General features: G+C 48.1%; 2 protein-coding genes across 4 annotated transcripts in view; one reads left to right on the top strand and one right to left on the bottom strand.

Moving 5' to 3' along the window:
• Hvcn1 (hydrogen voltage gated channel 1) overlaps positions 1-3,159 on the top strand; it is a 29,678-nt gene extending 26,519 nt beyond the window's left edge. For both annotated transcript variants that reach the window (XM_023720551.1, XM_004635914.3), the window contains 3 exons: positions 1,069-1,300; positions 2,597-2,709; positions 3,067-3,159. In XM_023720551.1, the coding sequence (XP_023576319.1) occupies positions 1,069-1,300; positions 2,597-2,709; positions 3,067-3,132 (411 nt within the window). In that variant the 3' untranslated portion in view covers positions 3,133-3,159. The remainder of the gene's footprint in view (positions 1-1,068; positions 1,301-2,596; positions 2,710-3,066) is intronic.
• A 742-nt stretch (positions 3,160-3,901) lies between these two features.
• The window catches only part of Tctn1 (tectonic family member 1), a 28,116-nt gene continuing 5,613 nt past the window's right edge, over positions 3,902-26,404 (bottom strand). The window contains exons 2-15 of one of the 2 annotated variants that reach the window (XM_023720548.1): positions 26,230-26,350; positions 20,312-20,442; positions 18,641-18,792; positions 15,434-15,533; positions 13,427-13,536; positions 11,146-11,166; positions 10,734-10,868; positions 10,139-10,264; positions 9,646-9,731; positions 8,995-9,135; positions 7,299-7,461; positions 5,071-5,196; positions 4,116-4,291; positions 3,902-3,993 (exon numbers count right to left, since the gene is read on the bottom strand). In XM_023720548.1, coding sequence (XP_023576316.1) covers positions 4,148-4,291; positions 5,071-5,196; positions 7,299-7,461; positions 8,995-9,135; positions 9,646-9,731; positions 10,139-10,264; positions 10,734-10,868; positions 11,146-11,166; positions 13,427-13,536; positions 15,434-15,533; positions 18,641-18,792; positions 20,312-20,442; positions 26,230-26,350 — 1,556 coding nt within the window. In that variant the 3' untranslated portion in view covers positions 3,902-3,993; positions 4,116-4,147. Of the gene's footprint in view, positions 3,994-4,115; positions 4,292-5,070; positions 5,197-7,298; positions 7,462-8,994; positions 9,136-9,645; positions 9,732-10,138; positions 10,265-10,733; positions 10,869-11,145; positions 11,167-13,426; positions 13,537-15,433; positions 15,534-18,640; positions 18,793-20,311; positions 20,443-26,229; positions 26,351-26,404 lie in introns of those variants that run through there. The other variant, XM_023720549.1, reaches the window with a different exon arrangement.

Genomic DNA, 26,404 nt, shown 5'->3' with positions numbered 1-26,404 from the left:
CTCCCCAGTGCTGAGATTGCAGGCATGCACCACACCACAGCCCGTCTTGGTGGCTGGCACAGCATGCAGTAGGGGGTTGAGCCGGGCCCTTGCACTTGCCTAGGCAGGTGCTTGGACCACTATCTCCACAGCCCAGTCATTCCTTTTGATGTTTAAATTGTCCACACTGGTCACCAAGCCTTTTCAATCTGTCCTTTTGACTGCAGCCTTTAGGTAGTTCCCTGCTTTCTGGCACCAGCAGCCCAGCTCACTACATCCATTTCCTGCCTCACCTTGGAAACGGCTTCCATAGTGAGGACTGTGGTTTACACACCTGGCTCTGGGGCCCTCTTCATTTAGCATCCACTGTGGTGACCATTCATAGCCCCCTACTTGGGTAGTGTGTGTACACGGGTACTATCATTCACGTGACAGGTTCCTTCTCGTGAACAGTGACATTGCCCACCAACAGTGCAAAAAATCTGTATTTTGTAAAGAGTGCCTATATTTGTCAGCCTGCCTATTGCTGGGATGAAATACCCAGCATCCATGACCCAGAGGAGGATGTGTTTATTTTGGCTCACGGTTTTAGAGAGATTGAGTCCATGCTCCAAAGCAGAACCAGCAGGTAGAAGGGCTGGGAGGTGCCCGTCCCATTGGCAGCCAGGAAAGCAGAGAGAACCAGGGACGGGGGCGGGGGCTGGGCACAAGAACGCACCCTTGTAGGTCACAACCCCAGTGACCACCTCCAAGCAGGCCCATTCAGTTCCTGAGCTCCTTCCTGGAGGATCCGCTGATGACCTGACCACCACCCCCACACATGAGACTTTTGGGGGCCACATTGGCTGTACCCCGTACTGGTGCTGCAGCAAGTGTCCTACAACATAGCTGTGCGCACCAATTGTGCTTCAGAGGGCAGAAACCTGGCTTGTGGTGCTCAATGCTGGGTTTCCAGCGTGGAGGGTGGTCTGGCTCTGGTGGCTCGGTATCTCTCGCTGGCATGTGGGGAGGGGTCCCTGAGGCCCAGCTCTGTCCCACCCCGCCAGTGTCCCGAGGCCCCATCTGACTTTGGTTCCTTGTCTCCTTCAGGTGTTCCACTGCATGAGCATTGCCATCCTGGCCTTCTTCATGATAGAGATTTTCTTTAAGATATTTGTCTTCCGCCTGGAGTTCTTTCACCACAAGTTTGAGATCCTGGACACAGTGGTCGTGGTGGTCTCGTTCGTCCTTGACGTCGTCCTCCTGTTCTGGGAGCACGAGTTTGAGGCTCTTGGGCTGTTGATCCTGCTCCGGCTGTGGCGCGTGGCCCGGATCATCAATGGTACATGAGTCTGCTGGGCAGCAGAGGGCACAGGAGAGCAGGCAGCCGGGCATGGTGCTGGGGCCAGCTGTTCAGATGCCGCCATGGGGGCTACACGCAGCCTCCACCACCTCACAGGAGTCTAAAGGAAAGGGAGACGGTGCCATTTGGTGCCCAACAGCTGCCTCTGGGCCAGATGGGTGGGACGAGTGCCATTAGAACTAGCTTTCTCCTTCAGGCCTTATTTTTTTATGATTATCAAAAGGTATGTAGAAAGGCCAGACTACTCCGTAAGGAGTCTCTTGAGGTTTTTTCTCAGAGGATCCCCCCCACCCCCCGGTATTAGGGGCTGAATCCGGGCTGTACTGAATTACGCTCCCATCCCTGCATTTATTCTGAGACCTCAGGGCCTCACTAAGTTGTCCAGGCTGGGCTCAAACTTGTGATCCTCCTGCCTCAGCCTCTGAGAATGCTCAAGAAAGAGGTGTGTGCCATGCTGGGTGATCATCTTTGAGGACTCCACCAAACCCAAGTGGAGGACACCCGCCAGAGGCTCCCAGGAAGCTGAGCGACGCCACACACCACGCTCCCTCAGAGAAAGTCGTGGCGCTCGGTAGAGGTAGCCAGTTTTCTAAAATGACCTTCTTGGTCCTTTTGGGAGGAAAATAACACCTATAAACATGCCCTGGACTCTGGCTCTGGCGTGTGGGGTGATGGTATTTCAGAGGAAACCTTCTGTCGTACACCCTGGGCCTGGGCCTCTGGTTCAGACTCTGCACTTATGCAGATGTGACACGGCTGTGTACTGTCTGCCACAGCGGGACGGGCCTAGCAGGGTGACTGATCTCTGCAGCACCCCGGCAGGCTCAGGGCTCCCCAGATGAGGGATTCACTAAGAAGGGGCAGGGCAGCTGCTTCTATGAGGCACAGAGCTGCTCCCCTTGGCGGCCTAGTGATGACAACGAAGCCCAAGTAGAACTTTGCTTTGGGTTGTGCCAGGGAAAAGGGAGCTTCCGGTCCCTGCTGGGGAGGCTTGTGTCAAGTGGGAACCAGCCAATGGCCTGGTGCTTGCAGGGCATCTGTGCTCCAGCCCCATCCCAGCAGGCTGTGTGGGCCAAAGGCAGATGTTGGGTAGCTGGGTACTGTGCAGCACAGAAAGGACACGCCTGGCCTGTGGCCTGTGACAGCACTTGAGGATGACGCGTCTGTCACTGCTCCTCCTACCTCTATTTGTATATAAGGATAGACTATATCTTGCTTTTCCCCGGGTGGTTACAACGGAAGCCCGTATTTCTGACACCCTCGTTTACCCTCTAGGGATAATCATCTCAGTGAAGACCCGTTCCGAACGGCAATTCCTGAGATTAAAACAGATCAATATTCAGTTGGCCACCAAGATCCAGCACCTCGAGTTCAGCTGCACTGAGAAGGTAAGACCCGAGGACAACCTGGTCATGGTCCCCTAAGCATGGGGTGTCCCATGTCCCTGCAGTGCCTCAGCCCGTTGCCCTTCCCTGGACTGAGTGGCCCTTGTCCTTTCACACTTCACACGTCACCCGTCTCACTTGCTAGATCCATGCCTGCCACCCAAGCTGACGCCCTTTCTCTGGGTACCTCTTGTCCCGACTGTCCCTGCTCAGGGACCTGTCTGAGGGCAGCATCTCCTCAGCAGCCTGAAGTCCATAGGAGAGCAGCTCTCATTCATCTGTGTCCCTGTGCTTGGGGCTCCCGGATGACTGTCACATCCTGCTGAGGTTCAGGCAATGCTGATATTTGCTTTCCAATAGGAACAAGAGATTGAAAGACTCAACAAGCTGCTGCGACAGCACGGCCTGCTTGGTGAAGTGAACTAGAAGTCTGAGGCTCTGCAAAGAAGGCCCGGCCTTGGCGCAGGCTGAGTTGGGTCCAGGGCCTCTGCCTCCGGCCGGCCCTGTGTCATCCCTGGACTCGGCCTCGCGGGCAGCTCTTTCTCTGTTGGAGAGCTGCTCAGCCCTTCCTCTGCGCTGCATGACAAAAGCACCAAACTTTTCTGATGTGGAACACTTTACTCTTGATGAAAATGAACCTGGACAATAACTGGTTGTATATAAATATAAAATTTAATCTCATCAAATGTACAGTTCTCCAATTTTACATCCATGGAAGCCATGGATGAGCATTTTTTTGAATGAGCATTTTTACAGGAAGGAAAGCAGCTGGTGGGGCTGCCAGAGCCCCCCACCTCCTTCAGCTGCCAGCAGCTTCTCGGGGCCCCAACTACCCGCCACCTGGCCATGTTTTCCACAGTCACCATACAATTAATGTATGAAAGAGCCGATCTCCTCCTCTCCCAGTGAGCTGGGAGCTCACTCGGCATGGAAACGGCAATTAGACCCACGCTGGCCCTGTAATCAGTGTGATCTTTGGGGGAGGAGCCCCTCGCGAGGCTTTGTGCTCTCCTCACACAATTTTGTACAGTATTTTGCTATTTCTGTACTTATTTCAACAGGACTTGAAAGAAAACCTGAACTCTGAACAATGAACATTTTTAAAATAAGCCACATTAAAGTGGGGCTGAATAAGGTGGCTGGGCCCGCCCTGAGCACCCGGTGGCATAGTCGGCTCTCTGTGGTCTCCTGGAACAACTCGGCTTCCACCTAGGACCTTCGTACGGAGCACTGGACGAGACAGCTCAAAATCTGAGAGTGGAGCGCTGTCCCCAAGAGGGAAAAATTCTATCAGGGCAAGAGGAGAATGTTGGTTCAGGGGTGACACCTGGATGCAAGGATTGTGACCCAGTGGTCACAGTGTCCAGACCACCTGCCACCCCAAGTACCCACTGCCCCTCAGTGCAGACCTCCATGGCGGGCCCTACAGTGACCATTTCCATCACGCGAATGGGAAGAAGAAGTCGAAAGGCAGCCTGGCGTTGATGGTGGGCCGGGCCCGGAAGCCAGCTTCTGCAGGTGCAGACACGTCCACAAAAGTCACCGTGGTGGAGATGACCACCGACCTTTCACTTCCAGCCAGGGTCTGCAGTAAAACGTCAGAGCTGTACACCCAGTGTGTTAGCAGGGGGACAAATGGGGACTCTGCCTCCCCGCATCGGGCTGCTGCCAACCCAGGACCTGATGGGTGTGTGGAGGGAGGAAGGAAGGGGTCTGCCCAGTGTCCTAAGCCCGCCAGCCTCAGCTGTAACTTGAGGTCGACTCTAAGCAGGAGTGCTGATGCCAATAAACCTTTGCCAGTGGGGTCTTTTCCTTCCAAAGTACAGGAATGACCACAAAATTGTTCTAAGATTCCAGATTGTTTATCTTTTTTATCAGGTAATAAAACATCTGTCATGTGATATTTTTTTTTTTTTTTGGAAGCAGGAATTGAACTCAGACCCTTGCACTTGCCAGGCAAGCCCTTATTCTACTGAGCCATCTCCCCAGCCCCTCACACATGAGTTTTGTTTATACTTCTTTATCATTCTTTTTGGTTTTGGTTTTGGTTTTGGCTCTCGTTTTTTAGACAGGGTCTTGCTATGCAGCCCAGACTGGCCTGGAGCTTTCAGTGAGCCTCCTGCCTCGGCCTCCCAAGTGCCAGGATTACAGGTGTGCACCACCACACCCAGCTGGACTTCTCTGTCTTAACCCATAGTATTTGGGTTTCTGTCTTTAGTATTGGAGATGGAACCCAGGTCCTTGCTCTCCCTGAGCTCCAGCCCCAACCTATGCCTCCCCACACACACACCAGGGGACCAGGGATTGAACCAGGGCCTTGAACACACTATAGAACCTATACCTTTAAGCTCCAGCCAGGCCTACCTGGGGAAAGGCAGAGGAAATGAGATTCGCCGTGACATTTGCTATCCTGGCTTGGGGGTTCAGTAGGGATCCATACTTGGTCCACTTCACTTCTAGGACCAAAGCCACGGGGAGCTGACAAGAATCCTGCCAAACAAAATGCCAGGCATCAATCTTGAATATTATACAACCTCAAGTCAAACTTAATCTGCAGTTCAGAGTTTTAATTATAAAATGTTCCACATATTACAAAATGTTCTGAACAAGAGAATGAATAGACTCCAGAAGTTCAGATCGAAACAGCTTTGACAAAGCACATATTATTAAAGCACTCAGTGCTCCAAAAATACTGCACCCCCTAGTGTGATTTTCTTCCATCCCCTCCGATTTGCAGTGGCTAATGTCACCTGCACGTGGGGACCTTAAGGGCTCCACCTTCATCTACTGTTCACACCTACCTCAGGAGAGGGGCCGGACATTAACAAATTAAACCTGGCAGCATGTCTCATTAAAATGCTCTGAGAAGATCCAAACATTCTTTCCATTTGTCTAGTTTCATCAGCTGGCACCTAAGATGTGACATCTGGGCATCGGCAGTGCCTGCATGTTTAGCACTGACAGCGCAGGCTGGATGAGTCCGCAGCCCTGTGGGGAACTCGGCTTCTGGACCCTTGTCCTGCCTCACTGTCTTTGGCTGGCAAATGAGAGAACTTGAAGCTGCATGGTGGTTGGATGGGGCTCCCACTGTATGGGACTACTTTTCTATGAGCTTGAAATTTTTCCATACTAAAAATTTCCTTCTAAATACTCTTAGGGCATGAAAAGCTAGAGGCCTGCTAATGCCTGATGCCTGCCAAAAGTATAAATGGATTGCTTAGCTTGGAATAGCCTTTTGAACTACACGCTGCACCGTTCTTGCAAAACACCCTGTTATCAGGAGCTGCCTTGTGCAGCTGCTGTGGCCCAGCGTGGCCGTGCTTCACGCAAAGCCTGCTCCAGGCTGCATAGTTCCTGGGCCAGCAAAGCCACAAGCAGTGCCACCTCTGCCCCTGGCCTGTCCCCTTCCAGATAAGCAGCCCTAACTGGTGACTTCACTCAGTGCCAAGAAGCCAGGAGCGAACTGTTGGCTTCTCTGGGGGCAGAACCGAGCCAAGCCCCAGGGCCAAGCAGCAGGGATGCAGACCTGGTCTCAGGTCTTCCCTGGCGACCCTGCAGGTAGCGGAGGTGGCTTCTGAGCATCCTTACCTCACCATGCCCTGCTACAAATACACCCAGAGCATGGTGATGAGAAAGCTCAGCAATTAGGGCATAAGACGGAGAGGGAGAGCGCACCTGTGGTGACAGCACAGCCCACACCTTGCCAAGACAAAGGAACAGGTGGGCGAGGAGGCACACGTGAGCAGGCCCCGGTGTGTAGAATGTCGACTTCCATTAAACCCGCTGGGGCACTTTGGCATTAAACGCACTTGTGTGTGGGCTTCCAGGTAGAGCAGAGCGTGTGGGTGGGCAGCAGTGCGGACAGGGACGCACCCAACTCATCTCAGGGTGGCCTTGTGCTGTCCCCAGCCGGCTTGTGTGGCGCTGATAACAAGCAGGTGAAGCACCCCTTCTCTGAAATGCTGGGGACCAGGAATATTTGGGATTTTTCTGATCTGGGGACATTTGCATATGCATAATAAGTGAGACAGCCTGGGGATGAGGCCTAAGTCTCTGAGAGTCTACTGCATAGATCTATTGCATGTCTTACAGCAGAAAGGTAACTTTAGGCAGTATTTTTTTTGTTTGTTTGTCTTGACTGCCACTGTCGCATAAGGCCGGGTGTGGAACTTTCTATTTGTGGGACTGAAAAGGTTCCAGATTCTGGAGCATTTCAGAGCTTAGGAATGAGGGACACCCAAGAGCAGGATGGTGACCGGTAGCAGCTCCCCATTCCAGGGAGGCCGCCCACCGCTACATTACCTCCACAGACCCACGAAACAACCCCTGAGGTCGGAGCACACGTTTTCATTTCACAGACAAGGAAACAGGCTCAAACCCAGAAAGCTGCATGGTCACGCCTGCCTGTACTGCAAGCGACTCAGGAGGCTGAGGCTGCCTGCTAGCAGGGACAGTCAACACTCAGGGTTCAGGCCAATCTGATGGATCCATCTGGGTCGCTCAGGCTCCACCCAGAGCCACCACCTCCCTCACAGGTGTACCCAAGCCCAGTAGGAGACCGCGAGCACCTGGCCTTCAGCCTCTCCCTTTACCTTGACAGGGGGCGAGTGGGTGACGAAGTGGACAGGCACCCAGTCCAGCACATCCTGTGCCCTGGAGTTGCCGAACGGGGCCACGAAATCCGGGAAGCCCTGGCCCTTCAGCAGGTCCTTCACCTTCTGTGCCAGCAGCTGGCACGGGATGGCAGGGCTCAGCCTTTAGGGAGGAAAAGGGCCGAGTAACTGTGCCAGTAATTTATTTTTACTTCTGTGTGACAGTAGGGACTGAACTCAGAGTGCTGGGTTACATCAGCAAACCTTTATTTTTTATTTTTTAGAAAAAACCTGCAGATTGCCCAGCTAGCCTTGAACTTACAATCCTCCTGCCTCTGCCTCCCAAGAAGCTGGGAATACAAGCAGGTGCTCCCACATCCAGCCCACCTGGGGCTTTTACAGGCCTCCAGGAAACACACGACTCTCCAGTTTCATTATCTTCTCCCTTGCCAGAGGGGATCATTTGACAGAAGCTAAAGTGTTTCTTAACACTGCCAAATCCTGGCCATAAGGGAATCTGAAACTGTTTTCCAAACTGTGTTCCATGGAAGCTCTTTCTGTACAGAGAGAACCCTGGCCAAGAGTTAGGAGGACAATGCCTTACATGTCCCCATCCCTCCTGAAGCACACTGGCATGGTAAAGGGATTGCAAAATCCTGAGGAAGAGATCCTGGTTTTAGCTATAATTTTGTGTTTCCCATCATCGCTGCACGGCCTAGGCCTGTGGACATCTGGTGGGACTGGGCTCCAGGCAGCCGCTCTTAAGAAATGCTGGTCTAAGGAGACCAGAGCAAACGCTATAAATGGTGAATCCTGTCTAACAAAACAGAGCCCAAATCACCCTGGGAGGTGTATGAAGCATGTGGGTGGTGGAGGAAGAGGAGGAAGGGCGAAGAACCGAGCCTTTGTCTTCCAGAGTGGGAAACAATACAGTCATGAAACCAGCAGGTGTGGTGGCACACATCTGTCAGCCCAGAGCCCTGTGGCGCTGAGGCAGGAGCACGGCGCGCTCAGGCTCAACCTGGGCAACTCAGTGACTTAGAGTCTGTCCATAAGTGAGTGAATGAATGAATGAGAAAAAAAAGGACAGAACAAGAAAGAAGGCCAGCCAGCAGCCAGCCAGCCTGGGGATGTATCTCAGTGTGAAGGCCCTGGGTTCAAACACCAGTACCAAAGAAGAAGAAATACTTTATGTGTAGGTACTTATGGAAGATCTGGGGGCAGATTTCCAAAGCCCAGCTTCAGTGGTTGAAAATGGTTGCCTCCAGGATGGGACAAACGTGAATAAAAGCAGCTGGTTGTGTCACAAGCGTGCAGGGCTCCTTGATATCCATATTATGTACATATTTGATTTAAAAAGATAAAAACAGCACATTCAGGCTGCCTTCACTGTTTTTCTGGTGCCGTGTATATTAAAGTTCAGAAATATAGAAGTACCTGCAGGGGAGATATTTTCGCTCTGATTCCAAGTGCTGCGCAACCTTACACTTGAACATACGAAGCTTTGCAATTTTTTCTCTGCCATGTTGGGGAAGAAAAGGGCTGCGACCATTCTCTTGCTCAGTAACAGTGCTGAACACCACATGGCCTTCACAGGCACCCAGCAGCCAAGGCAGAGGTCTGGCTCTAAAGGGCAAGGGTAGGGACGCTGTGCTTTCTGATGGACACAAGTCCTGCGGCGCAAGTCCCCTCTCACCTGAGCCGGCAGCCAGTGTGCATGTTGTAACCGAACAGCACTGGGGTCCGGAGCCCCTCAGCTGCGAGGCAGTCTTGCTCCGCCGTGCTACTGAGAACAGTGAGTTGTCCGAATCTGTTTGTGGTCTGAAGAATCGCAGACATTCACTGAAAGTTAAGGAACGACTTCCCAGTGCCAGAGCGCTCTGATTTCCAGGTAATGTGGTGTCACTCAATGACACTTACAGGACCTGAGACACAAGTGAGAACCAGGCCCCCTCTTCTCTGGGCCTCTGAGATGGTGTTATTTCTGTGGGTGGGGGTGGAAGACCACCACCACCACCACCACCATATAGCTTCATTGTAACGATGGGCCTTGATTAGTACATTCTTGGGAGAAAAGTGCTCAGAAACTGGCCTTTCCAAATTAATTCCAAATTTTCAAAATCACCAAGTTTGTTTAGGAGGCTCTGTTTAAATGTGAAATAGTATGCATCCGAACGTTGACTCTTGCCTTCAGATGTGTTTTTAAACACTGGCCTCTTCCCATGCCATGCACTGTCTCCTAAGCACCAGTGTCCACCGCCCCTACCCCTGGTCACCTGGAGGAAGCTCTGGTCTGGCTCTGTCCCACCTTCTAGCCCTCACTAGGCGGAACACACGGAAAGGATATCCCTTCGGGGGCTGCAGCCCGGTGACCAATGGGAGTCCGGCCACGTAACCGGGGTTGCCACTCAGAGCAACGGACCTTGTGTTTTGCTGAAAAACAATATAGCGCACACACACGAGTACACACACACACACACACACACACACACACACACAGAGTGATGCTCCTTTTAGTAAGGAAACAGGAAGAAGAAAATGCAGTGCTTTTCATAATAAAATCTGGAATTGCCAACCTATAAAAGAACCTCTCCCCCTACTCAGCACTATAAATGTATCTGCCAGTGTGGGAGTACATCATGCTGTAAAAGAACAGGCGAACGCGACAGGGGAACCTCGTCCCAGAGGGGAGGACACAGGCTGCTCAGCTGTGTTACAGACCTCTGGCAAGCCCTCTGTTCAGTACGAAGGGTTTTGCTAAGGTGATTGTGTCTCATTGAGAAGTTACAATTTCTTTTTAACTTCGCAGTTAAAACTCAGACAAAATGGCTCCAACTTACCTGAACGAAGCTAATTTCAAACTTCTGCTGCAGGGGGATCGTGGCACGGCTAACGGCCCCCAGCAGCAGTGAGAGGCCCGCCGCGGCAACCTCCCCTGCATCCGTGTATGTGAGGCTGTACTTTACCTGGAACAGAACACAGCTCACAAGGCCCAGGCTCCCTTGACACTTCAGCGGCCAGACTAGTAACGAGAGCCAGAAGTGCCAAGTCCTCCCCCAGTCCCGGTGGGTTCGCCCTGGTGTCGGGGCAGATCTGAGCAGCGTTCCCTCAGCATTACCCAGTGGATGGGGTCATCCGGGCTTCTGGGGGCCTAACATGTGCCACATCAGTTGGTCCAAATAAAAGTGATTAGCCTAGCTCTGCAGAGGAAATGAGCCCCAATAAATACAATGCTGGTGATGGCAAGTCGCTAGGTTTGTGTGACAATAAAGAGGCATCCTCAAGAGATGGCACAAAGCAAGCAGAAGGCCAGGCCAAGAGCAGCGCTGCCACAGGGTGGGCCAGGCCCCCTTTGGAGGGCGTCCTGTCATCCCATAAAGCCGGCGGCTAGAGTCCTCCACAGACAGAGCTTAAAAGGCCAAACTGGGCACCTACTTCAAGCACAACGTTAATGCAGATTTTATCATGCCCGGAACTGAGGAGAGAGGGCAGCCGTACACCAGTGTCCTCCAGGCGGGTCAGTGTTTTATTTAGTGATTGAACGGTGATGGACTGGACAGTGATCGGGACCTATGACAAGAACAAGACCTGGAGGTTAAAGACTCCACACTACAACAGAGGCGACAGCGATCAAGTCACAAAAAGCTTGAGACAGGCCCACCTGATGCACAGTGAGGGAAGCGGGGCAAAACACATGCAGTGACATGCACAAAATGCCAGGGCCAGGCCGGCTGGAGCTCGGCTGGCATACAGAGGCCCTGGCTCCAACCCAGCACCAACACACCCACTAAAACAACTGATATGCAGGTAAGAATTATAAACTTCCTTTCCATGAAGGAATACTTACCTGTGTCACCGAATTGGGCACCTAGACAAAAAGAAACCAGGACAAATGTTGTTACATTTGACAGATGCACTTTCGTAACTCTTCCAGGCCTCGGTCAAAGGCCACACTCACTCTCAAAGATCCCACAAGGACAGCGTGAGGCAGGACATCTGCACCTTTGGGTCTGGGTCTCGGCCACAACAGTTCAGTTTCCTTCTCTTCTCATCTCCTTCTGGCTGGAAGTACAACAGGCCAGCACAGCAGCTGGTGCCGCGAGGCCTCCACACCCGGGGTTGCTAGCGCACACCCCACATGCCTACTGCTGCCGCACGGGACTCAGGCAAAGGGAAGACACCGTCCCCACCCTTTTGGTCATTCCTGAGGCATCTGGCCAGGAGCTTCCTGCAGGCTATGCCTGTCTTCCTACCATGGAGAGGTCCCAGTTTCAAGCTTTATCTCCCAATACAGCCAAGCTCTCCTGACAGGAAAGCTGCCTCCACTCCTTGTCACCTATTTCTTGCAGCCTCATCCCCAGACATCCTTGGGCCATGTGGGAGCTAGGTGCCAAGATCTTACCTGGATGCCTGGGACACTGTGAGAAGCCAAAGTAACAAGACAAACCCATCGGCCCAGAGGCTGACTTAGGCAATGAGAGGAGCAGGAAGGGAGGGAGAGGAGAAGCTCTAACTGGATTCTGAACACAGACACCAGATGACTATGGGGCCATGGACTGCCTCCCCCATACCCCCTCAATACACCCCAAAAAGAGAATTAGAGTCAGGTGCAGTGGCACATACCTAAATCCCAGCTACTCGGGGTGATCAAGAATCTGAGGCCAGCCTAGGCAATTTAGCAAGATCCTGTTCCCCAAAAAATGCATGGGATCCAGCTCAGGGGACATGGCTTGCCTAGCATGCATGAGGCCCTCGGTTCACTTGATCCCCAGGATGGCATACACCCCTCCCCCAAAAGAAATGGGGCTGGGGAGGACTTGGACAATAATCTTGTTTTCTTTGGGGGTTTTTGAGATAGGGTCTCCCTATGGAGCTCAGGCCGGTCTTGGACTTGCTCCCACTGTCCTGCCTCTGCCTCCCGAGTGCTGACTGAGGTTACAAGCACGCACCACCATGCCTGGCTCGACAATCACATGGGTTTCAATTGTGAAAAAACATCTCTTCTTGCAAAGCTCCCTCTCAGTGTCCATGGGCCAGGGCCTCACTCTCATACTCCGCTGCAGCTGCAGAGAAGGGCTCCCTCACCCCGACCTCCTCCTCCTGCTCCACGAATCCCGATTCCTAACTTTCCCTGACTGCCAAGTTCACTTGCCAACCAGGCAGTGTACTTTATCTTCTTTTCTGATCTGCTTCTCACAGAGAACTCTTTCCAGTTCTTACATAATTATTTCTATCATATACATTAAGATTTTTGGGGGCCGAGGAGATAGCTCAGTGGAATAAGAGCTTCCCTGGCAAGCCCAAGGGTGAGTTCAATTCCCAGTTCCACACACACACAAAATTATTATTTCTAAAGTTTTTAGGTTTCTGGTAAAATTATGTTTTATTCAGGAGACATACATTATTGGTTAGCATCATAATGAAAGAAAAAAAATGAAAGCAAAATATGAGCTATGTAAAAATAAAAATTACTTAAAGGATTATTTCAATAATCATTGAAACCAAAGTCCTTGAGATATTTCAATCACACACTGAAATTATTCATTATAAAAAAATTTTTGCCAACTCTGTGTATAGTTGCAAGTAATCCTTTTTTTTTCATTTTCACCAGAGGCCTGCTGTGATTCTAATTCTTTCTTTCTTTCTTTCTTTCTTTCTTTCTTTCTTTCTTTCTTTCTTTATTTGACATAGGGTCTCAACTCCTAGTGATCCTCCTGTCTCAGTCTCCCCAGCACTGGGATTACAGGCACGCGCCACCATACATGGTTTGCAGGCACAGTGCACCCAGGGTTCTGGGGCCAGCACAGCAAAGGGTTCGGGGGATTGAACCCGGGTCCCCGCATTTGCCAGGCAGGTGCTTAGACTGCCAAGCTGTCTATGCCCTCCCTCTTGTCATATTTTAAAAGGGCACAAAGAGCGGGGTGTACTGGTGCACACCTGTAATTTTAGCACTCAAGAGGCTGAGACAGGAAGATCGCTACCAGTTTGAGACCAGCCTAGGCTATACACTAAGTTCAAAGACAGCCTAAACTGTATAATGAGACCCTGTCTCAAAAAAATAAAATAAAATGGCACAAAGAACTAAAAACATACCTAATGAATCAGTTCTACTTTAAAATAATTCTTACCCTCAGAATCATAGGGCTGCTGTAATAATCCATCCTAAGGGCCTCCATTTCTTCACACTGCTCTAAATTTATGCTTCTGGTACACTTCACAGCCTGGTTCACCAGAAATGCTGCAATTAACATTTCCAGGAGAAAAAATACAAAGCAATGTTTCAGCTGGCCGTCGTAACTGTCATCAAGGTAGAACTGCAAAGTAAGCTGTAACATGGATGAGTAATACGCTTAAAGTAGGGATTAAAAATTAGCCTTCAGTCAGGTAGAAGGTTCACAACTCCAAAGACACAAGAAGATGGTTTGTGTCTACCTGTCCTCACAAGGCCTCACATAATCACTGGGGTGGACTTCTAGAGCCTGAGATTAATTCATGGTCCAGTGCTGGGATTACGAGTGTGAGTGCTACACCCAGCCTGGGGCGGCAGCCTGAAGGCAACACAGGGGAGCTGGACTTGCTCTCCGTCGCCGTCGCCATTGCTGCCAATGCTCCTCCCTTCATTCTCGCTGTCCTGCTGTTTTCCTCTGCCATGTGCTGCTCTGCCTTGGAGCCAGCTGCGTATGGACTGAAACCTCCACAAACTGTGAGCTAAATAAACCTTTCCTTCCTTCATTTTAGGGGTCGGGTATTTTGTCCCAGCAATGAAAGAAAAGTAACGGAGACAGTCTCCGTGCAACTCTAAGCCTTGCCTTCCTCACAGGCACCAGGCAGGAAGTTTCTGATGCCTCTTTCTGGAAATAGACTATGCAAATAAATGGAAATCTGTGTGTAAAACCACTTCTAAATTACTTTTTCCACTCTTGGAAACAAATGCGTGCTAGATATACTAATCTGCCCCTTGTTTTTCCACTGAACAATGAGCATATCTTGACACTCAGTCCGTCGCAGCTCGAGAGCTTCCTGTCCTCTCTTCTCGGGTCAGTGCTCTACTGGAGGCATCACACTAACGCCCTGGCCTCCTCCTAGCGGACACCTGAGGCTTCTCTGTCTCTGCTGTCAGACCAGCACTCCCTGCATCACCCTGTGCAAGGGCCAGAGTTTCAGCAGGATCAACTCCTTGGGGTCTAACAGCTGGATGAAGGACGGGATCATCTGTAGTTTGGACAGCATAGGCCAAGCGCCCCTCACGGGGCGGCAGCGGGGGGGGGGGGGGCACTGGCTCACAGTACCCACCACAGAGATGAGTGGCTGCTTCCCAAAGCTTCGGGGTTTTTGAGCATTGTCAATTTAATAGGTAAAAACTATATCTTGGTTTGGTTTTATTTTGCCCTGTTTCCAGCATATGCAAGGTCAAGTGTCTTCTCAGCAAAGTATATCCCTCCCCTTTTTGTTTTATTTTGGTTTATTGAGACAGGGTCTCATTATCTATCCAGGCTTGCCTCGAACTCACTGCGTAGTCTCCCGAGTGCTGGGATGACAGGCTTGGGCCACCATGCAATTGCTATTGTCCACTGCTTAGCCACCTCATGGTGGGGCTTCCTGTCACTCCCTTGAGGAGCAGCAGGGCCTACAGGAGTCCAGGGAGTGCAGCAGAGCGATGCCACAGGCTGACGGCATGGTTCTGCCCCTACTCCACCCACAAGTGAGCCCGGCATGAAAGGCCCTGCCTCTCCACTTCCTGCAGAAGAGGTGGAGATTCCAACCTTACCTCCAAGGATCACTGCGAAGACTGATGGGAAAATCACAGGCATCGCCTAACACAACCAGCTGGGCGTAGTAAGTGCACAACAAAAAAGAAAACTTTTACCAGCTGAGGGGGCTGTTTTCAGGTAATGAGCTGCACATCACTACCAGTCCTCAGTGACTGGCTGTGGCCAGAAAGCTTCCTGCACCAAATGAGGTACTGAACTCCAAAACGTTTGTGGTCTCGTGCAAGCCTAAGATTCTGTTTCTGATTGTGTACCTGCTTAATCATGACTGCCACAGATGTAACTGGTTGTGCTCACTTCGGCAGCATATATACAGAGGTAAGTGGTCCAACACTTACAGAGAAAGAACATCCGCCACCCTCTTACCGGCAGGGTTGTTATCAGTGCACAGAGCCGACATGAGAGGCGAAGGGAATCTCAGGAACGGATGTGGAGATGCATCGGAAGTCTGCACAGGAGCCCCATACTGCAAACACAGCAAGCGGCGCAGTGAGCAGCCATCCAACGCTGCTAGGGCGCCGAGCGAGGGCCATGCGGCACTGTGTCGGGGTCACAGTGGTGTGCAAAAGCCAGGCACGGCCTTGCCTGCATGGAGCTGGTACCTGGCAGCCACCTGTGCGTGTGCATGCACTGCTGTATCTGGCAGGGTCCACAAGACACTAAGTGTGTGCCTCGGCAGATGGGTGGCAGGGCTGGCACGGGGCTCGGGCAGCTGTGTCTCAATAGCAGCTATGGGATGCGTTAAAATTACACAACTTTTATGAATCAGTATTTTATGAAAAAAAAAATGCCTTCTTTCCCCAACAAACCTCTCCCATGAAATAATTCTATGATTTTCAAATCCCAAATGGATAGCTATTGGCCATACAGATAATTTTTGTGAATTTGAAGGTTTACCCAAATGCCTCGGTGCTAGTAAAGTTATGGGAAATCAGTCTCCCCATTGACTGGACTGGAGGCATAAGCCCCTGCAGTCTTTCTGAATAGCAATGTGCTTGTTGGTGTTTAAAATTCCCACCCACCGTGGCCAAGCCATACTATCTCTCGAAAGATAGCCTACAGATTTGATCAGATAACTGCATGAAGATATATATATATATATATATATATATATATATATATATATATATATATATATATATATATATATATGAATTCTTGTTATTTCTAACAGCAAAAACTAGAAACAAATGTCTGCTAGGCTTAGGACAGCTTGAGCCAGAAATGGTGGCACTGCACTCGCTTCGCATGCGTGAGGCCCTGGGTTCAATCCCCAGGTCTGGAAGAAGGGAGTGGCTGAAATACACCAAGGGAATTCTTCATGCATACAGCTCTAGCGCTCGTCTGAAGAGTCACTTTCCAATGCCTACACTTTTTCTGCTCAGGCAGTCACCTGTGCTTGTGTGTGCACACACCAGGAGACGATGGTATGCCACCCCTGGGCTGTATGAGTAACATCTGAAAAGCTCTACCTGCGCCTGGCACATGGAAAATGCTCATGAAACACCTGGTGTTGGGCTGAGGAGATAGCTCAGTGGTCTAAGCTCCTGCCTGGAGAGCACAAGGATCCAGGTCCAACCCCTGGGTCCGCATGCCATGCCAGCCCTGGAATCCTGCGCATGCCTTGCTGGCCACCAAAACCAGGCACAATAGCACACACCTGCAATAACAGCGCTAGGGAGACTAAAACAAAAGGATCACTAGGAGTCTAAGCTGTGTAGCAAGACCCTGTATCAAATAAATAAATAAAAGATATTTTAAACAATTTTTTAAAAAGAAGGGCTGGCCAGATAGCTCAGCAGATTAAAGCACCTGCTTAGGCAGATGCAGGGGCAGACGTTCGATCGCCAGGCCTGCCATGCCAACCCCGCCCCTGGGCACGCTGAGACAGCAATTAAAACTGGGTGTGGTGGCTTACACCTGTAATCCTAGCGCTTGAGAGGCTGAAAACAGCAGGATCACTACCAGTCTAATCTGTGTAGTGAAATCCTGTAGACCCTGTACTAAACACATAAAAAAGAAAAAAGAAAAAACAGGTTTTGTAGTTACAGGGAAGAGGTACAAACTTAGTACTGAAAAAATAATTTTCTAGAAAAATGTAGGTAACTATAAATCCAATTGCTATATATTATATGTACATTTCATAGACGCACATAAAAATCTGGGAGAATACACAATAGTATTCACACAGTAATCTGCAGGATGATTTTTAAATTATTATTTTATTTAAAATTTTTGGGGCCGGCCAGATAGCTCAGCAGACTAAAGCGCCTGCTTCGGTAGAGTGCAGCAGCCAGGGTTCGATCCCCGGTGTGCCGTGCTGGCCCCACCCCCGGGGTGCGCTGAGAGGGCAACTGACACTGGGCATGGTAGTGTGCGCCTGTAATCCCAGCACTTGGGAAGCTGAAAACAAGAGAATTGAGAGTCCAATCTACATAGTGAGACCCTGATTAGGGTCTGCCCTAAATTCATAAAAAATAAAAATAAAACAAAATTTTTGTGTGTGGTTGTGAAACCAGAGCCTCATGCACACTAAGCACAAGCTGGTGTTCATTACTGAGCCACATCCCAGCCTCTGCAGGCTGAATCTTACTGAAGACCAGGGACCTTTCAATTTTTTCTCAGGGACCTGTAGGGATATGTTACTTTATACTATTCTTTTTTTTTCTTTTTTCGGTACCAGGGATTGAACTCAGGACCTTGCGCCTGCCAGGCTTCAGGGGCCTCCAAACATCTGCTCTAAGAAATAGTGCACAGCACCGGCAAGACAGCTCCACGGTCTAAGCACCTGCCTGGCAAGCACAAGGACCCAGATTTGATTCCCAGTATCGCATGCCATGGCGGCCACCGAAACCAGGCGTGGTGGTACATTCCTGTAATCCCAGTACTGGGGAGGCTGAGACAGGAGGATCACTACAAGTTTGAGTTGCATAGCAAGACCTTGTACTAAAAAAAAAAAAAAAAAAAAAAAAATTAATGTTCCTAACAGCAGGCCTCAAGCATTTTGTCGCATCTCTTATGGCTGAGAACAAAGAATTCCACAGAAGCAAATGTGAGCTTACAGAATAAGTCCTATGCAACTTTCACAAATTAGAAGCATGAACATTAAGGCCAGGCATGGTAGTGCACACCTGTAATGCCAGCACTTGAGAGGCAGAGGTAGGAGGATTGTTGAGAATTCAAGGCCAGGGCTGGTGAGATGGCTCAGTGGTCTAAAGCACCTACTTAGAACAAGCTTAGCACAGGGACCGCGGTTCAATCCCCCAGCACCACATGCCAGCCCACCTGAGCTGGCCACACACACACACACACAAAAATAAATAAATAAAATAAATAACTCTTTTTTAAAAATCTTAAAAAAAAAAAAAAAAAAGAATCCAAGGCCAGCCTGAACTACATAGCCAGACCCTGCCTCAGAATACAAAACAAAACAAGAAATATGGACATTAAGGTTTGTAGTCTGTGACATCAATTCAGGGTCTTGGGAAAGACAGCTTTGCTAGTGCCATACTGAAAGTTAACTCCCAGGACAGGGTATTAGGACGCCTGAATAGACTTATATTCTCAGCTTACCTCATACTTAGTAGTATTTAAAGCACTTGATTTGGTTGTAAAAGAAACATCTGCTTCTGCATTTGATGTAAAACCTTCAGATGTCTTCATCCACCTATCAAAACTGTTCTCATCGGGCACTTCTGGATTGATAAAGGACAATGCAGGTTTATCTGTTTTCAGAAAAAGTATTTTAAATCAGCACAAAACATGTACTACATATAACATCTGTAATATTTTTGAAACAGCTATTAGCATTAAGGCTGATATGAAAAAACATAGTCTCTCCACACGTCCACTTCTCCACAGCACTTCTTCAGGCTTGTTAAATAAAGAGGCTCTAGGCCAGGCCTGCTTCTCAGTGGGAGAGGAATGGCTGCCCTGCCCACAGGGAAACAGCATAGAAGCCACAGGGAATCTACTAATTCCCCTGCCCCGGGATCGCAGAGGAAAACGTGCTGTGTACAGAGGGCGGAAGGGGCCCTGTGGGGGAGCAGAGAATTCTGTAGAGGCAAAATGTAAGCTTACAACAGAATTAAGTCCCATTTATCTTTCACAACTTAGAAACGTGAACATTAAGGCCATGTTTCATGGGGCTGAATGTGACAGTCACAGCTCAGCTGTCACTTGAGGTAACAAACCACAGCACACTCATCTCAGTTTTCAATCACAAGAACACAAAACCAAAATATATAAAGACATACATAAAGACATTCCAAAGAGATGCTGAAGTTGAACACATAAAACAATAACTGTATCGCTGATTCGCCATCCTGCGAACATTTTACCCTCACGCATACTTTGGATTGAGACACTGACTTGAGTTAATGCTCAGATAAAAATAAAGATCCGGTTTTCATGCAAAATTCTTAGTAAAAATAAAAAAGAAAAAGGAAATAGAAACCACAGGTAGTGTTCAAAGCTGAACCTGATTTTCAACCATTATGCCAGAGGAAATAAAGTAAAAAAAACCACACAGATAGATAAATAGGTAAAAATCTGGGCTCCTGTGTATGTCTACATAGTACAGGTACCTATAAAACCAAATATAAGAAATCAAAGGCAAGTACATAGCACAGTTACTTTTAAAGAGCCGAGTGTAGTGGTGCACACCTGTAATTCCAGCACTCAGAAGGTTCAGGCAAGAGGATACTTGTGAGTTTGAGGCCAGCCTGGACTATAAAGTGAGTTCAGGGCCATCCTGAACTACACAGGGAGACCCTCTCTCAAAAAGACGAAAAACAAAAACAAACAAAAAAGAAAAAACCTCAAAAACACAATAAACAATTACATTTAAAGAAACTGTATATGGCCCAGCTCTGTAAAATTATTTTCAGTTACCTGTAAAATGGTCCCAGGAGAGACTCACTACACATGTACAGCAAAAACATAGAATGAGGGTTTTTTTTTAAAAATTTAACTGAATAAGGCATTTTTCTAGAATGAGGGTTTTTTTTTTAAATTTAACTGAATAAGGAATTTTTCCATATGTTTTATTTATTTATTTTTATTTTTTATTATTGTGTGTGTGTGTGTGTGTGTGTGTGTGTGTGGAACCGGGGATGGAACTCAGGCCCTTGTGCTTGCCAGGGAAGCGCTTATTCCACTGAGCCATCTCCCTGGCCCTTTTCCATATATTTTAAAGAAAATTTTCCCAAAGTTTCACAAAATATATCAACATCAGATACTTACAGTTTGTAGTCTGAATGCAGAAAATAGATGGATTGATCTGGTCAACAAGTTTAAATACCCTTTGAGGTGGGTTTGCTGTAAAATTCAGTGAGTAGGTGGCTGCTTTCTGACTACAGAAGTGGCTATCGCCCCTGGAAATTAAAATAATAGCAGAGAGTTTGAAGGCATAACCACACAGTTTTAGCAAGATTACTTTAAAATTGTCAGATGCTTATACATGGAAGATAGTTCTGAAAGCATGATGTTAAAATAGAATCCATTGTTACTTAGTTTATTCAGAGTTAAAATGCTTGGCATTTGAAAAGTTTTCCATTAGAGAAAAAAGTTAAGTATATTAACCTCTCAGAAAATCTTCTCAAACATAGAATATGAATCAGGGTATAATTTTGATAAAAATGAACCTTGTAAACTCTGAAAACATCAATTACATAAAATTGTATGGAACTTTAGATTGTTCATAAGTACCCAGAATAGACCCAAGATTTCTTGTCTTTTTAAAAACAAAAGGTTGGGCCAGCCAGATAGCTCAGCAGATTAAAGCACCTGCCTAGGTAGACACAGGGACAGGGGTTTTATCTCCAGCATGCCATGCTGTGCCCCTGGGGCATGCTAAAACGTGATTGAGACTGGGCATGGTGGCGCATGCCTGTTATCGCAGGGCTTGGGAGGCTGAAAACAGGAGAATCACTATGAGTCCAATCTCTGTAGTGAGACCCCGTCTGTAGGCCCTGTACTAAACACATTAAAAAAAAAAAAAAGCTGAGTGTGATGGTGCACACCTGTAATCCCAGCACTCAGAAGGCTGAGGAAGGAGAACTGTTGTGAGTTCAAGGCCAGCCTGGGCTACAAAGTGATCTCAAGGCCATCCTGAACTGCACAGTGAGACCCTGTCTCAAAAAGACAAATAAATAAATAAATAAACAAATAAATAAATAAATAAATAAAATTTTTGTCTTTAAGATAAAGCTTGTCAGGGCCAGGGAGATGGCTCAGTGGAATAAGTGTTTCCTTGGCAAGCACAAGGGCCTGAGTTCAATCCCCGGTTCCGCCAAAAAAAAAAAAAAAAAAAGATAAAGCTTGTAAAGATTGTGAAAACAAGAAAATGTGAAATCACCTTTTATAAGATGATTTATAGCTTAGAAACTATGGTAGTTAAGTCTTCTATCAATCCCAGATTAACAAATCGTAATCAATTTGAAGCATAAATAGGTAGGGTAAAAGGATAAAGTTATGACAAAAATGGTACTGCACTCTATATATTACTTCAAAGTCTTACTCAATTAATATATAATATCTAGTATTTCCCATGTCATGTCATCAAATACGCTTTTGCAACAGTATATTTAAATGGCTTCATCCTTGTGGTAGAACAGACCTGTAATCCCAACACTCTGGGAGGCTGAGGTAGGAGGATCACAAATACAGGCCCAGCACAATTTAATAAAAACTTGTCCCAAAACAAAAAAAATGAAAAAAAGGCTAAGGATACAGCTCAGTGTGAAGGCTATGGGTCCAATTCCCACTCCTATCAATCAACCAACCAGTCAATCAATAAGGCTTTCTCACATACCAGATTCTGAATACACCACAATTTGGTATACCAATCCTCTACTGCTGGTGTAGGCTGTTTCTAATTTTCCCCAATTATACAGAAAGCTATTATGTCATCCTTAGGACACGTTCTCAGAAGTGGAATTGGTGAGTCAAACGGCACATTATTTAAGGCTTCTGCAACATGGCCAAATCGCCCTCCAAAAAGCATCAATATACAAACACTGCAGTAGGAGTGCCCATTTCCTCGTCCTCTTCCCAAGACTAGATATTATCACTAGGTTTTCACTGGTTGGACTGGAGTGGAGGGTTTGAGACAGGAGTGAGTAGGAAATAAGATCTCCTTCTGAACTAGAGGATATATACATAATGAGGGTTTTGTTTTGTTTTGGCTTGATTTTTTTGAGACAGGGTCTCCCTATGTAGTTCAGGCTGGCCTCAAACTTAGGGCAATCCTCCTATGTCAGCCTCTTGCATGCTGGGCTTACAGACATGTACCACCACACCTGGTTACTTTATGAGACCTTTTGAAGGGTTTTTAGCAAGGTGCATGACAAGCTGAAGTATAAGCTTGAGAAGCAGAAAGGCACAGGGACCCAGAGTTCAATCCCTGGCTTGCAGTGCTGACCCTGCCCAGGGTGTGCTGAGACGTGAATGAGACTGGGCGTGGTGGCACAGGCCTTTAATCCCAGCACTTGGGAGGCTGAAAACAGGAGACTCACTAAGAGTCTGATCTGTGTAGCAAGACCCTGTAGACCCTGTACTAAAAAAAAGAAGGAGAAGAAGAAGAAGGAGAAGGAGAAGGAGGAGAAGGAGAAGGAGAGGGAGAAGGAGAAGGAACAGCAGCAGCAGCAGCAGCAGCAGCAGCAGCAGCAGCAGCAGGAATGGACAGCAGCAGCAGGAATGGACATGAGGCTTCTAGGGCAGGAAGACTCAAAAGAATGGGGCTCCTGATTTAGCTGCACTTGGCTGGTCCTCCAGGTCTGGGCAGTCTCTTGGGATCCCATCCAGTACTTCTTTCCCATCCATGGTAACAGCCTGGGGGAAGGAGGGTAGGGAAGAGGCAAGAACCACCTGTCCTCATCTGCCACAGCACTTTACCTGGTTCTCTGCTACCAGGCTTGGTTTCTGTGATCCACTATGTGTGCTGCTGCTGAACTACCTAAGATAGGACCACAGGATAAAATCTAAACAACACATCACACACACACACACACACACACACACACACACACACACACACGCACATACCCTGCTCTCTCCTCCACACACCCCTTGCACCCTGCCCTTCTCAGTCACACAAAGCTATCTGCACCCTCCTTCATCCCAGGACTCTGGCCAAGGGGTTCATTTGGCCTGGAATGCCTGTCCCCCAACTCCACGATGGCTGTCTTCTACTTGTCCTTCAGGACATGGGACAGCTGAGGTTGTCTTTTCTAGAAAGTCTTCCCTAGCCTGGCTGGCCAAGTTAGATGTCATTCCTCTGAGCTCTCTTAGGGCTCAGAGCAGAAACTGCCACACATTCATCCATCTTCCTTAATCAACCATAAGCGCTTTGATGGTGGGATCTGCCCAACTTATCTCTAGATCCTTGGTGCTGGCAGCAGGAGGTCCTCAAGAAAGGCAGGGTGACAAGTGAACCCCACTTTAATGCACAGAGAAAAGGTTCACAGAGCCAGCCGGGAGCCTCCAGCTGGTGTCCATCTGAAACCCTGACTGTAAAGGTAGTCAGAGGGGATTTAAGAATCATTGCGGGGTGAAGGGGAACAGTCCCTTCATCTAGTCAACTCTTTTTTGTTTTTTGCAGTGCTGAAGTTAGAAGTCATGCCAAGCAAGCCTCCCACCATTGAGTTCTACCCCATCACTCTTTTTTTTTTTTTAATGTGTTTGGTTGTGGCAGAGTCTCACTGTGCAGCTTAGACTTGTGGTGATCCTCCTGCTTTCAGTCCCCCCAGCGCTAGGATTACAGGCATGTACCACCACACCAGACTTTGACTGGCTCAGCCCATCCTGGGGGCGGGGCTGGCACAGCACATGGTGCAGGGATCAATCGCAGTCCCTGCACTTGCCTAAGCTTGCCTAGGCAGGCGCTTTAGTCTATTGAACTGTCTTGCTGGCTCCCCACCACTCATTTTTAATGAGGTCCAACTGAATGGCAAGGGCTGTTCTAGGCTTTACAGATATGTGAAGGACACATTTTTCTTGGGTTCTTTTCTTGTGACACTGCTATCTAATGGGAAAAGTTGTTGATAGTTTAATAAATGCAAGTCAATCACTCATGAACTACAATTTATATGAGAATCCTCAATTAAGATTATGACTTTTTGATATAGTTATTTCTATACTTCACATTTAGGAGAAAGTCACAAACAAAACTAACTTGGAAAAATGTAGAGGCCCTTCCCTGAGGGCACTATGGATTCAGCACTGTTTTCTATCCTAAGGGTCTGCAAACTGGCCTGTGTTTATAGTGACAGTGGAACAGACACGCCCCTTCACTGCCAGGTCTATAGCGCTTTTGCTCAGCCAAGGTAAAGCTAAGAAAATGAAACAAAGAGCCACTGACCTGTGAAGATTAAAATATTTATGATCTGGCCCCCTACAGAAAAAGTGTGCTGGAGCCCATATCATGCAGACTATAAGTGACGGGGCTGGGGAGATGGCTCAGTGACATAAGAACCTGCCTAGCAAGCACAAGGTCCCAAATTCAATCCCTGGTACTGAAAATAAATAAATCAATAGAAGTATTACATTAAAAGAAAGAAAAGTAACATTCTAAAAAATGGTCCCAGGTTAAAGTAAAGTCTTGTCCTGCCCCTGGGGCACGCTGAGACAGCAACTGAGAGTGGGTGTGGTGGCGCCCACCTGTAATCCCAGGTCTTGGGAGGCCATAAACAGGTGGATCACTACAAGTCTGATCTAGTAGTGAGACCCTGAACACCCTGTAGACCCTTCCCTAAAATACAAAAAAAAAAGGTAGAAGTTTTACTCTTAGCTCCTGTACTTATCTAGGCAGCAGAGCAGACTCATTTTCAAGACTGAACCATACTGTGGTCAGAAAATTAATCTGATTACATCGCCCCATTCTGCAGGCGTTTTTTTTTTTTTTTTTTCCTGACAACATTAGAAATAGATTCAATTTCCTATTGGGCCAATAAAATCAGTTCTCATGGGAAGGACTCACATACTTCCAAAAAAGATTCAACCTGCCAGGTGTCAGTTATTAAAATGTACTACAAGGCTGGGGCTGGGGAAATGGCTCAGTAGAAATAAGCACTTCCCTGGCAAGCACAAGGGTCTGAGTTCAATCCCTGGTTCCACAAAAAAAAAAAAAAGTACTACAAGGCTAAATTTACATTCACTTTCTTTGAACAGTAAGTTGGTCCAATCCTGAATAAAGGAACCTGTTTGAATTGCTAATTTCTTTCAAAATGCTCTGCAATCTGAGAACCAATATTCAGAGCAGAATATCTTTACCGTGTAAGGCATCTGTGTTATGTGTGAGCGACTTGACCATCGAAGAGCGCAGACAAAGCATTCCATCTACTCAGCGGTTTGCTGCAAGTGCTATGTCCACAAGAGCCGTGAAATTAAGCTGCACTCTTCACCTCCACGTGAGACTAATTCCCTGATACAAAATGTATGACAGACACAGAACTGGTCACCACTCCGGTGGAAACATCTCATCCTACTCAGTGTCACACTTTTAGGGCATGAGATAGCTCAGTGGACAAAACGCCTGCGCAGGCAGCGCAAGCGCGGGGACCGGGCTCTATCCCCTAGTAGTGCATGCCATGCCGGCCCCACCCCCGGGCACACTGAGCCAGCCACTGAGACCAGGCATAGGGAAGCACACTTGTAATCCCAGCACTGGGGAGGCTGAAAACAGGAGGATCACTATGAGTCTGAGCTGCATAGTGAGACCCTGAACCAAATACATAAATTTATTTATTTATTTATTTATTTTTTTAAATTTTATTTATTTGTGTGTGTGTGGCCAGCTCAGCCCACCAGGGGGCGGGGCTGGCTGGCATGTGGTGCTGGGGGATTGAACCGCAGTCCCTGTGCTTTGTTAAACTTGTTCTAAGTAGGTGCTTTAGACCACTGAACCATCTCACCAGCCCCCAAATACATAAATTTAAAAAAATAATAATAATAAGCATTACACTCTTTTGCCCGAGCTACTGAATGCAAATAAGGGCCAACCACTGCTTTGCATGTTGTTCCATTCAGGATGGCTTCCAATACATGCAAAATATGGAAAATTAGGCTTGAATTTTTCAACCTGGGGTTCTGAATTTTCTGTACCCAGGTTTTATTGGCCTGGTCAGTCAGATTTTTATCAAAATTTCACGTCATATACTTACGTCACAACTGGAATTGAGCAGGCAGAGAAGACACTGAAGTCCTCAGAGCTGCAGTCAGGGTCACAACAGCAGTTGACATCACACTGAGCAGGGGACAAGTCACAGACACATAGAGCAGCCACTGCAGGAAGAAGAGGGTAGGAGTCAGAGCACCGCCATCAGAGGGTGGTGACTG

The sequence above is a fragment of the Octodon degus genome, unplaced genomic scaffold (assembly GCF_000260255.1).
Source record: "Octodon degus isolate 3935 unplaced genomic scaffold, OctDeg1.0 scaffold00076, whole genome shotgun sequence".
Classification (NCBI taxonomy): domain Eukaryota; kingdom Metazoa; phylum Chordata; class Mammalia; order Rodentia; family Octodontidae; genus Octodon; species Octodon degus.
The sequence above is the reverse complement of the archived record's forward strand: the minus strand, read 5'-3'. Positions and strand labels throughout refer to the sequence as shown.